Genomic DNA, 12297 nt, shown 5'->3' on the forward strand with positions numbered 1-12297 from the left:
ATCATAGGGTAACCTCAAAGAAAAATGATAAACCTTCACATCACAATAAAAAAGAGGACAATCACAAATATTCAGCATTATACTAAAACAACAGCAACAAAGGAAATGATAAACGATTCATAAACATAATGAGCTCAGCACAGAAAAGAATATGGAACAAAGAAACCAGGGACACCATAAATCAATCCATATAAAGAGCCTAATGCCTAATATACTAAAGTCTCAATTGATGTTGACTATTACTGTAATTATTGTATATAATCGTTTTTTCTATAATGTAGGCTGTTAGAAGATAATATACCCAAATGAAGCAAAAATTCATTTTTCTAGAGACTCTTGCTGCTTTTCCTGTAAGAATTTTTTATTGGAATGTCCTCAGCAGTGGTGGCCTAATTATAGCTCCTAGTGAATTTAGTTTCCTTTGGCCCTTCAATATTTGCAGCTCTCCATATCTAGAATCAGCACAATTATAATGGTAAGTCAAGCAAAACACTTTTTTTGCATAAAGAGAGGAAGGCAGAATGTGAGATGGCGTTGACATCTGTGCTTCTGCCCTGGGCCAAAAACAGAATGGTTATTTGCTGCTGATTCAACATCCCATCTGCTGCATTCTCCCGTGTTTAAGTCCCCTTCCCTTTCCCCTCCGTTTAGAGCCTGAGGGATGAAGTCAGGGAGAGAAGACTGAGATGTAAAGTATCTGAAGAAGGAAACAGGACAGAGGTTCAAAGAAAAACAACAGAATGATGACCCCTATTCTGATGACCCACTGGGGTGAATGCTAAGTCTCCTCTGCCAATGGCAGTTGTACATATGTTCAGTGGATGATGTGAAGCTTAAAAACCAGTAGCCTTTTCTAGTAATTTCCCAGCTTGCTGCTCAAGAGTTTTTCTGACATCTGACTGAACAGTTTACTGAATTTTCCTTTTAAAAAAAAAAAAAAAAAATTATTATTTTATTTTTAGCCCAGGACGTCAGAATATGCCCTTTAATTTTCTAGGGATGCTTTAACTTCTACATATAGCCTTTGTTTCTCTTTTCCTATACCTTTCTACCTCACCCTGTTGGTGGTGGTATTAGGTGCAATTAAGTTGGCTCTGACTCATAACGCAGAACAACACAACACACTACCCTCAAGGCGGATCCTATTCATAACGACCCCTCCTTGGGTTTCCAAGGCAGTATCACTACGGAAGTAGATTGCCCAACCTCCCTTCTGAGGAGTGGCTGGTGAGTTTGAACCACCAGCCTTCTGGTTAGCAGTCAAATGTGACCCTATATACAATAGAACGAAACACTGCCCAGTCCTTCTGCATCCTCACAGCCCTTGCTATGCTTGAGCCCATCATTGCAGCCACTGTGTCAGTCTATCTTGTTGAGGGTCTTCCCCTTTTTTGCTGACCCTCTACTTTACAAACCATGATACCCTTCTCCCAGGGATTAGTCCCTTCTGATAACATGACCAAAGTAGGTGAGATGAAGTCTGGCCATTCTTGCTTCTAAGGAGGATTCTGTGCACTTCTTTCAGATTCCAGTAAACCTCACCCTACTTGCCAACAATTTATAGCCCTGATTCCCACTGAAATCGTTCCTTATTTTAAGGTAACTTCTATCAGAATTGAGAGATACAACTCAGTCTTTCTAAAACATGGTTACTGTTCTGGTTACCTGTTGCCACTCTGGCAGGAAATATACCACAAATGGGATGGCCTTAACAAACAGGACTTTATTCTGTTACAGTTTGGAGGCTTTAAGTCCAAATTCAAAGTGCCAGGCTCTAGGGACTGTGTGAAAGCCCCTCAACCTTGGGGTCCAGCTCTGCCTCCTGTTCCCGGCCCACTGAAGCTGGAGGCTTTTCTTCACTCAGACAGCTGCTGGCTGCTGAGGCTGAGAAGGCCAAGGTTGACAAGTAAAAAGGCACAGTCCTGATGTTACCAAACCACATGGCAGGCCTTTAATTCAAATTCATTTTAAGTCCCAAGGTTGGCAGAGCATGGCAGGCTGCTGAGCAATGACACAGCTACATGCAGGGTCCAAACGTGCCATAGACTAGAGATCATTCCCGAAGGCTTCTGCTTAAATACATGAAGCAGACCACATTCCGTAAGGCATCTACTCAGCTGCTCACAGTAGATTCCACCACGGAATTGATTATCAGTATCATCATGGGGAATACTACATCCAGCTGCCCAGCCAAGTTGAGACACAAACTGAACTACAACAGTTACCTTTTTGTTAGGTGCCGTAGAGTTGATTTTGACTCATAGAGACCACAGGTACAACAGAACGAAACATTGCCCAGTCCTATGCCATCATGGTAGTCGTTGCTATACTTGAGCTCATTGTTGCAACCACCATGTCAGTCCATCTTGTTGAGGGTCCTCCTCTTTTTCGCTGTCGACTTTAGCAAGCATCATGTCTTTCTCCAGGGACTGGTTCCTTCTGATAACATGTCCAGAGTATGAGAGGCAAAGTCTTACCATCCTCATTTCTAAGGAGCATTCTACCTGTACTTCCTCCAAGACATATTTGTTCATTCTTCTTGCAATCCATGGTTCGTTTAATATTCTTCACCAGTACCATAAGTGAAATGTATCAGTTCTTCTTCAGTCTTCCTTATTCATTGCCCAGCTTTTACATGCATAGTTGTTGTTGTTATGTGCCGTCGAGTCGGACCCGACTCATAGCGACCCCTCCTTGGGTTTCCGAGACGGTATCACTACGGAAGTAGATTTTGCAACCTTCCTTCAGAGGAGTGGCTGGTGGGTTTGAACCACCAGCATTCTTACTGGCAGTCAAGTGCATTAGGCACTACACTACCAGAGCTCCTTTTATGTGCATAATACTGTTGAAAAGACTGTACTATTCACAAGGTTTTCAGTAGTTAATTTTTTTTTTCAGAAGTGGACTGCTTCTTCCTTCTTCCAATCTGTCTTAGTCTGGAAGCTCTGCTGAAACCTGTCCACCAAGTGTGACCCTGCTGGTATTTGAAATACTGATGGCATCGCTTCTAGCATCACAGCAACACAGAAGCCACCACAATGCAACAAACTGACAGATAAGTGGCTTCTGTGTTGCTGTGATGGTTACCTTAGAACAATTCATTTAAAGTCACAAACAAAAAGGGTATCCGTCTGTAATATTGTAATTTAGCTCTTTAATTCTGATTAAAACTGATTAGTTATATGGAGTCCCTAGGTGGCACATGCAGTTAAGCACTGGTCTCCTAATTGAAAACACGGAGGTTCAAATCCACGCAGAAGCACCTTAGAAGAAAGACCTGGTTCTCTGCTTCTGAGAAAGAACAGCCATTGAAAACCCTGTGGAATGTAGTTCTGCTCTGAAACACAAGGTGTCACTGTGAGTCAGAATTGACTTGAGAACCAGTGGTTTAGTTTGAGCAGTTAAGCTGTAGAGGACAAATGTACTTTTTAAATTAAGTACACAATTGTAAACAAATGGAAAAGGCAGCTAGGGAGAAATGTTTTATCTTAGATTACGGATCTCTTTGTTTTTCACTAAAAATATTTTAGAAATATTTTTACTCTAAAGGCTTAAGGATTTTTTTAGCTTATGCTATATTTTTATTTCTGTTATGATTTTCTGATGAATGCTGCAAGTTTGTCAATGCTTTAAAAAATGCCACTGTGTTTGCTTTATAGACTGACTTTGCACGATTTAGTGGAACAAATGTGGAAACTGACTTTGTAGAGGTGCCATCACAAATGCTTGAAAATTGGGTGTGGGACACTGATTCTCTCCGAAGACTGTCAAAACATTATAAAAATGGAAGCCCTATTACGGATGATATGCTTGAAAAACTTGTTGCTTCTAGACTGGTCAACACAGGTATGACTTGAAATTTTAGAAAGGACAATAAATTGGAATCACTTATTGCAGAATTGTTGGCACGTTCTTGTACAAAACTTATTTGCCCTTTAATATTAGTGGTACCCCAAGAGTGCTAATATATTGGGATATAGAACCCTGGAAAAGCTGAATATGTTGGAATGGAGAACCCGTCCATTAAAATATCTATCCTTTTAAATCTTAAATAGAATGAGATATCTTGTTCTCATTTTGTGATAAGTACTACTGGAATCAGTTTTTATTTTCCCCCCAACTTTTTATTTTAATGTGTACATTTAGTTTCACTCCCCATTGACCATGCCCTACCCTAACCCTGTCTCCTTCCCTCCCTGCCCAGTAACAACCCCTCCCTCCCCCTCATAGTTATGCACTCTTGTTTGTCCTGTATTTTCTCTGTGTCATTGTTTTCAATTGCTCCAAGGGATGTGTTTCCATAGAGTATGTGGGAGTGTCACCCTGGGCTGAGTGGTTTGCAAGTACATCTTGTTTACAGTTGGGCTGAGAGCCAGCCCCTGGGATTGAGCTTTATTCCAGGCCCAGAATGTATCCCAGGACCATAGTATGGTCTCACCAGATGCCATACAACCAGTAATTCTGGTCATTATTGAGTTTTTGGATTTTGTTCCATGTTTTTCCTCCCACTCTATCCAGGATCTCTAGATTTGATCCTTTCCTGAGTGACTGGCATTGGTAGCCAGGCACCATCTAGTTCTTCTGGTCTGGAGGGCCATCATGTTCTAGGGCTGCTTGCTTCCAAATGCCCTTGTTTTTTTTTTGTTTTGTTTTGTTTTGTTTTGTTTTTCACTCTTCTTCAACTCCAATGCTAGGAGACCATTAGCTGCATCTTAGATGGCTGCTTGAAAGCTTTTAAGACCCCAGTCACTACTCACCAATGTAGGTTGAGGAACAAGGCTTATATGTATTTTGTTGTGCCAATTGAGTCTGGTGTCCCCCAGTACTATGGTCCTGAGATGGTAGATCTGTTGGATCTCTCTCCCACAGTGTCTGAATATCTCTGAGGGATTACTCTATGTCTGTCTTCTGTTGTTTCTGTAAGGATTGCAGGTATTTTGTATCACTGATATCTGTGCAAGATTAGCCTCTGCTGAATCTATCCTTGGTCTAGAGTATCTCCTGTTCACTGACCCCTATCTGATCCTCTTAGGTGTTTAGTGTTAGTGGTAATGCAGTATTGTGGGCACACTGGTTGATAGTAGTCTATCTCCTGTGTGCACAGTCAGTGTCTTCCCTTTTCCTAATGTTATCATGGTGGTCACAGACTCTTTCCATACATCCCTCCCCTTAATCATGTCAGTGTGTGGGCCCCAACTAGCCTAAAATCAATCCCTCTGCTTCCCTCTCCACACCAGTAACCTATAAAGTGAGTTCCCTTTCCCAAGCAAACCTTTCTTTGTCTTTTTACAGTAATGGGCTCATACAGTACTTGTCCTTCTGCAATTGACTTATTTCATTCAGCATGATGTCCTCCAGGTTCATCCACATTGTGAAATGATTCGCATATCCCTCATTGTTCTTTAATGTAGCATAGTATTCCATTGTGTGAATGTACCATAATTTGGTTATCCAGTCATCTGTTGATGGGATTTAGGTTGTTTCCATTTCTTTCCTGTAGTGAATTGTGCTGCGATGAACATATGTGTGCATATGTCTGTTCGTGCTCTTCCTCTCACCTCTTTAGGATATATGGAATCAGTTTTTTATATCTGCCATCTCGTGATATTAGAACACACAGTTCTCTCTTCTCTAAAATATGTCCAAACATTCTTATGTTATTAGGTCTTCTGACCCTCCGCCAGATTGTTTTAAGCAAAGTCGATCAGTCTCTGCATACCAACACATCACTGGATGCTGCAAGTGAATATGCCAAATACTGCACAGAAATTTTAGGTGTTTCAGCTACTCCAGGTATGTAAATACTAAGATTTGAGTTCATTTTTCCAGTGAAGCACAGGGCATCATCCTAACACTGCCAGAGAAGGTAGAGTTTGTCTGACATCTTATCTAATTTCATATATTTTTGATTTCTGTAATCAGGCAGTGACTTTCAGATAAACATGCAATGTCCTTATGAGTTATCCTGTTCAAATTGTGCTTGAAGGAAAGGTGGGTCCAGCTTTGCAGCATTTTAGTGTAATCAGGCTTGTGCAGTTGGCCTCCACCCCAGAGCAGTGAGAGCCATTTGCATTTGGTGGCACCAGTCTGGCTCCTCCCTCCCTGTATGCACCATGAACTTCCCTAGGATTTGGCAGAAGAGGCATTTTTAGAAAGAAGCACAAACTTGGACCTTGTTTCTGATTCTGAGTTGACTAGCAGTCTCTAAACCTGAGATTAATTAGTGTGTGTGTGGATGTTTTTTTATTTATACATCTTAAAAAAGCACGTAATTGGGCTTGTATATATAGTTGGTAAGGAGAATATTTTTTCACTAAGGAAATTGTTATTAAAATGAATCAGCCACATTTATAGAGATAATAAAGATAAGAACTGTCATTTGGATGAATCTAGGTTCCTCACCTCCTTTTATGACCTGTTTTAGTAGACCATAGAGCAACTTTGTGCCTCAGGCCACTTTTAACTCCTTTTAGAAGTAGCCCTAGAGGTAGACTAGAGTCCCTGGTTAAAGATTAAGCACTGGACTAGTAACTAAACAGCCAATGGTTCAAAGCTATCCAGAGTTGCCTCAGAAGACAGGCCTAGTGATCTATTTCCAAAAGGTCTCAGCCTTGAAAACCCTGTGGAATTCAGTTCTGCTCTGCAGCATGAGGTGGTCATGAGTCTAAACCAATTCAATAGCAACTCTTTCCTTGTTTTGTTTTTTATTTTTTTAGAGGTAGACTGAATTGGTCAAACCTTTTCAGCTTTTCAAGTGATGAGTTCTTTTTTAGTAATTCTCAACCTAAGATAGATGCCTTGCTGATAGAATATAGATAGAGATGTAACAAAAAATAGGGTTAATGTTACAGTATTTTTAAGATACATCTGTCTAAAGGTTAGGAAAGAACTGACTTGTGAACATCTGAACTATTTGCTGGGTGTGGACAACCTCTGAAACTATATTGTTAGGCATTCCAGAGTTTAGGGCCGAAACCAGGTCTGAGGTTGAGCCATCATAGGAGAGAAGTTGGTAAACATCTTTGCCAAGGGCATACAACCCAAGGAGGACTAGAGGTGAGATCCTATCACTGTTTCTTCCCACAGCTGGACTCCCCATAGGGAAAACTTAGCTAGCTGATAACCTGATAATTAACACTTACTATCACATTGATTGAAATGTATCTTTTTTTAAAGGCACAAACATGCCAGCTACTTTTGGACATTTGGCAGGGGGATATGATGGCCAGTACTATGGATATCTTTGGAGTGAAGTGTTTTCTATGGACATGTTTTACAGCTGTTTTAAAAAAGAAGGAATAATGAATCCAGAGGTATTGTATTTGTTTCCTCTTTTGTTAGTATTGTAGTTGTTCCCTCCCCCTTCAGTTCCTAGTATGAAATATTTATGATGCATAGATTTTAGAGTAAGAGGTTTGGTAACAGCTTTTAAGTTCTTGCATCTTCTCAAATCATTATCCATCCTTATTAAGTTGCAGTGCACAAGTGATTAATTCTATAGGTTAAAAAAAAAACCTACTGCATATTCTTGTTTATTAACATTCCAGTATGTTGCATAATTAAAAATTCAAAGCTTTGTTTATGCATCTGAGCATTTATTGCTGCTAGTTTTGACATGTGCCATACCTTGTTTTAGCTTTATAGGAGGTTGGGTAAGAAAGGTAAACTCCTGCCTGATGAAAAAGGTCTCCCTGTGTTTTGATTTTCTCCACACACTGTGTTTGTACATTTTCTGTGGATGGCACCCTTTTTCCTTGGCTGACATTCCCCACCTACTACATCATTTGCCACCTAAATGCCTTTAAGTAACTTATACTGCTTCATTAACCTGAGCCATCCCTTTCAGTGTACAGTGAATTGACTGCCAGGTGGCTTCCAGCCAAGCCTTCCTTAATTACAACCCCCAGTCTCTAATCTCCTTGAAGATTCAGCTGTCAGATTATTGCTAAGGGTGGTTTCCTGGGTGTTTTTCACTTCTGTTTGACTCAGAGATTAGAAGAAGAAATTATCAAAATCAGGCTCTCTGTGCCTATTTAAGCCAATTGATCTATTCTCTGAACCTCACATTTCTGGTTTGCTGAGTGACTTACACATATGCATTGAAATAGACTACTGTCATTTAGACCACCACCAACCCACCTCCAAACAAATAAACAAACACTCCCATGATACCCACATTCTATACTCACAAGTCCTTTCATCTCCTACCCTGCCCACCCACTTGGTTAGGTTCCTTTAAGCCTCATTCCATTCCCTGGCCAGCTCATTTACAAAGGTCAACCATTGACTTTTGTTCTCACAAATACCTAATCTGCATGACCTTCAGTCAGTGCCCAGCCCTGGATTCTTCTACCATCTCATTTAGAAAGGATACCCTTGGAATTCCAAGTATTCTGGGAAATACTCCATTAACATGGCCTGTGACACAGTCATGCTATCCAATCTGAACAGGGCACCCAGTGTTACCCAGTTGTCCTACTATATTGCCCTTATTGATTCACTCCAAGGTCTCTCCTCTTCCATTAGCTGGCAAGGCTTCCTGGCATAGATACTGCGCTACCTCCCTCAGTTAAGCTTCCTCATTCACCTTCTCAGTGCTTCCACTCACCTGACTGCATCCTTACCTTCATTCTTACCTCTTGTCTTCCAGCTTTCAAAGTTGTTGTTGTTGTTATGTGCCGTTGAGTCAGCCCTGACTCAGGGACCCCTCCTTGGGTTTCCAAGGCAGTATCACTACGGAAGTAGGATTGCCCAACCTTCCTTCCAAGGAGTGGCTGGTGGGTTTGAACCACCAGCCTTCTGGTTAGCAGGCAAGTGTCTTAGCCACTATGCTACCAGAGCTTTCAAAGTAGGAACTTGAAAATCTAGCAGACACAACCCCTGCTGTTACACTTCTATGTACTCTTTCTTCTCAAGCTTCACAGCCTGGTAGGCAACCAGACTATTCTTAATTTAAACAAAGGGGCTGGGCTCAGGAAACTCTCAGGGGTAGTGAGGTGTAGAATGCTACTAGGAGACAACCTGGAGTTATTTCATTGTGATGTTAAAATAAATTCCAGTTTTGGATTCAAAAGTGCTATATATGTTATTAGACATCTTATGCTATGAAGTTGGCTTTAATCTCTTTCTTCTGGCTTTTTTTTTTTTTTTTTGCTATCAAATGTTCTGGAATATCATATCATTTCTTGCTTCCTTTACTCTCACAGCAATAGTGGATCTGGCTCAAATGGCCATTGAGAATCCTTCTCTGCACCCATTCCCCACCCCCATCACCTTTGCTGCAGTGGTAGCTACTGTTTTTTAAGCTGCTGTTTTTTAAGCAACCATTTTCTTCCCTCCTACAACGTACCATTTACTTTACATTTTTATTTTTATTTGCAAGTGTTTGCTCTCAAGTAACACCTGATTTATAAAATTCAAATACCTACTTTTTAAAAAGTAATGCTTTGTAACAATAATTCTGTTCTACAAAAAGCTTTATCTTTGTTACAACTATATACACCTACTCCTTACTTATCAACTGTCTCGTTATCCAACATGTCATGTTTACAAGAAAAGCAAAAAAAATCTACTGTCTATTTTGCACATAAACAATATACATCTGGCAATAATGAATACTGGGATGCAAAGCAAGAGTGATGCTGGCTGTGATGGTTAAAGTTATGTGTCTGCTTGTCTTGGCCGTAACTCTCAGTGGTCTGGCAGTTATATAATGATGTAATTTGAGCAGTTATGTAATGATATAGTCATCTTCCATTTTGTGCTCTGATGTCGTCATCCTCTGTTTTCGCATAATGCCAAGTTTTGCATAATGGTTTGGTCTTTGGAATGTAACCATGTCAGGAAGTGAGGAATGGGTGTGTTGTGCAGTGTCTGCTTTGAGAACCATTACACATATTAGCAAGCAAAACTGGGAAACTTCCTGGGAAAATAATCCTAGAAACCTTGAATACCAAATTGTAGCAATAGACCATTTTGTGGTGTAACACACTTATTCCTATTCTGTTTCAAGGCCATCTATTAAAGTGTTAGATCTGGCTGCTTACCTGGAAGTAGCCTAAAGTATACTACCTCTGGTTTTATCTGTAGTTTTTTTAATATGTTACTCTTTATAATACATAGATATCACATCTAAACAGTTTAATTAGTTTAAATGTTACCTAAAGTTGTTTCTAGTAGAACATGGAGAAATTGTCTCATTATCAGATGTATCTTTTATTCTCCAACTGTTTTCTTAAATAACTATGGAAGGGAATTAGTTTAGATTAACACTTTTCCAACAAGTTCTAGGATCTCCTTAAAGATATCCTATAAGATGACCAAATGCACTTTCAAAATCAGTAGCTAATCACAGGGTTGAAAGAATAGGGCACTTTAACTAGGGCCATTTCTTTTTATATGCAACTTCATTGTGGGAAGATTTTCTAAAAGGTAATAGGTATCATGGATTCAAAGGTAATTATATTGTTAGGCCAAAATTACCTTCCTCCTCTCACATTTAGAGAAATTACTACACTCTGTTTCTCCCATCAGTGAAGGAGACATACAACCAACCACGACTTCTGAAGGAATAGCAAGAAAGTCAAGACAACGAAGTGTAACAATTATATTTTTAGGAGCTCTGGTGGCACAGGGCCTAAAGCATTTGACTGCTAACCAGAAGGCTGGAGGTTCAAACCCACCAGCCAATCCTTGGAAGGAAGATTGGGCAATCTACTTCTGTAGAGATAACTGCCTCGGAAACCCAAGGAGGGTTGCTGTGAGTCAGATCCAACTCCATGGCAGTGGGTTTGGTTTTTGTATTATATTTTTATCTTTAATGTCAAAAGGAATAGTTAGATCTTATATGCAGTAACAGGGGAAATCATGGTTACAAATGAAAAAGAATTACCTAACAGAGAAAGTATAATACAAAACTAAGAATTCCAGTGATCCTTAAGCAGAATACTAGGACCAGTTGCTACTACAGTGTGTTGCTAAGGGACAATATGAAATTTCCTCTTCTGATGTGCTTAAAAGTATATTAGATTCTCTTCTGTTTGAGGGCCTTATTCTTGATCTATCAACATTTTGGTGATAAATTGGATTTTCTCTTAGATTTTGCCTGATTTAAGGGACAAAGGAAGGAAATGGTTAGGACTTCGAACCTACTTTCTGAATATTTACAAGGCCAGACTTCTAAGTCTTGAATCCCAACAAGCTACAAGCAGTTTTTCTTTTGTGTTCTTACAAACCTTCTTTGTATTTCTCTTAAGAGCCCTTATTATCTGCCTTGTTAATTGTCTTTATCCCCCCTACACATTATAACATTATAAGACCTTTAAAATAGGAGTTACTTTATTCATTTTGGTGTTCCCTCCTATGCTTCATAAGTGTTTAATTTCATTAATATTGTTAGATATACTTAGATCTTTGGAACTCAACTGAAGTTCACCCATCTGCTTCCACTCCTCCACCTCCCTAGTATATATTACTACCCAGAGTTGTTTTCTTCGTCTGGTTTCCCAAATCCCCATTATGATGTGTTTATCCATCTCTTCCCACAAACTGGAACTCTGCATAAGGTTTCCAGAAAGCCTCTTCTAAGCAAAGCTATCTGCATGCTTGTCGAGCAACAGTTCCTACCACTGTTCTTGTTTTCATCTCCCCGACTACCAACATCACTCTTTGGTCCTCTCCCTCCTTCTTTGTTGTAGTCTAAGGTATTTTTTTTTTAAATCTTTTTCCACCCACAGTTGCCCCACCCTTATAGAAAACAAAGGGTGTGCTGTTGGGAAGGAGTTTACAGATGGACTGTGGATGAGAAAGGTTTTCAAGCAGTTTTAAAGCAGTCCAGTTTTAAAGCACATTAATAAGCCTCTTATGTGCCTGATCACCCTCTCATGTCCTTGAGTGAATGTTGTCTGCCCCGATCCCTCTTGCTTAGTTTATGAAGGAGAAAATCTGGCTCTACTCCCCAGAGTCAATCACAGCAAGGAAGAGGGAGAACAGAGGATTGAAAGTCAGTAGGTGTGTGCATGTGCTGTGTCAGAGATGCAAGGGATAGTAGGAGACCCATTTGTTTATTCTCATCACTAATAAATGATGAGTATCTTTCATTCAGATAATTATGATTACTATGAAAATATTGTCTCTCAGACTTCTGGTAAGACGGAGGAATAGGCAGACAAGCTACACAGACCCTCTTCAACAAGAAAATAGAAACCAATTGACAGATATACAGAAGATAATCCTGGACCCCTGAGCTTTGACAGTATTCAGAAGTGGATTAGGCACCAACTAGTGGAAAAACCTGAA

The 12297-nt window shown here is 39.9% G+C and overlaps 1 protein-coding gene across 1 annotated transcript in view; it reads left to right on the top strand.

Annotated features, from left to right (window-relative positions):
* Positions 1–12297, top strand: part of NLN (neurolysin) — a 225002-nt gene that overhangs the window by 185140 nt on the left and 27565 nt on the right. Inside the window, exons 10-12 of the mRNA XM_007952864.2 lie at positions 3660–3846; positions 5665–5793; positions 7177–7313. Of these exons, the coding sequence (XP_007951055.1) occupies positions 3660–3846; positions 5665–5793; positions 7177–7313 (453 nt within the window). The remainder of the gene's footprint in view (positions 1–3659; positions 3847–5664; positions 5794–7176; positions 7314–12297) is intronic.

Source organism: Orycteropus afer, unplaced genomic scaffold (genome assembly GCF_000298275.1).
Source record: "Orycteropus afer afer isolate SDZICR_OR568_19922 unplaced genomic scaffold, OryAfe1.0 scaffold00362, whole genome shotgun sequence".
In the NCBI taxonomy this organism is placed as follows: domain Eukaryota; kingdom Metazoa; phylum Chordata; class Mammalia; order Tubulidentata; family Orycteropodidae; genus Orycteropus; species Orycteropus afer.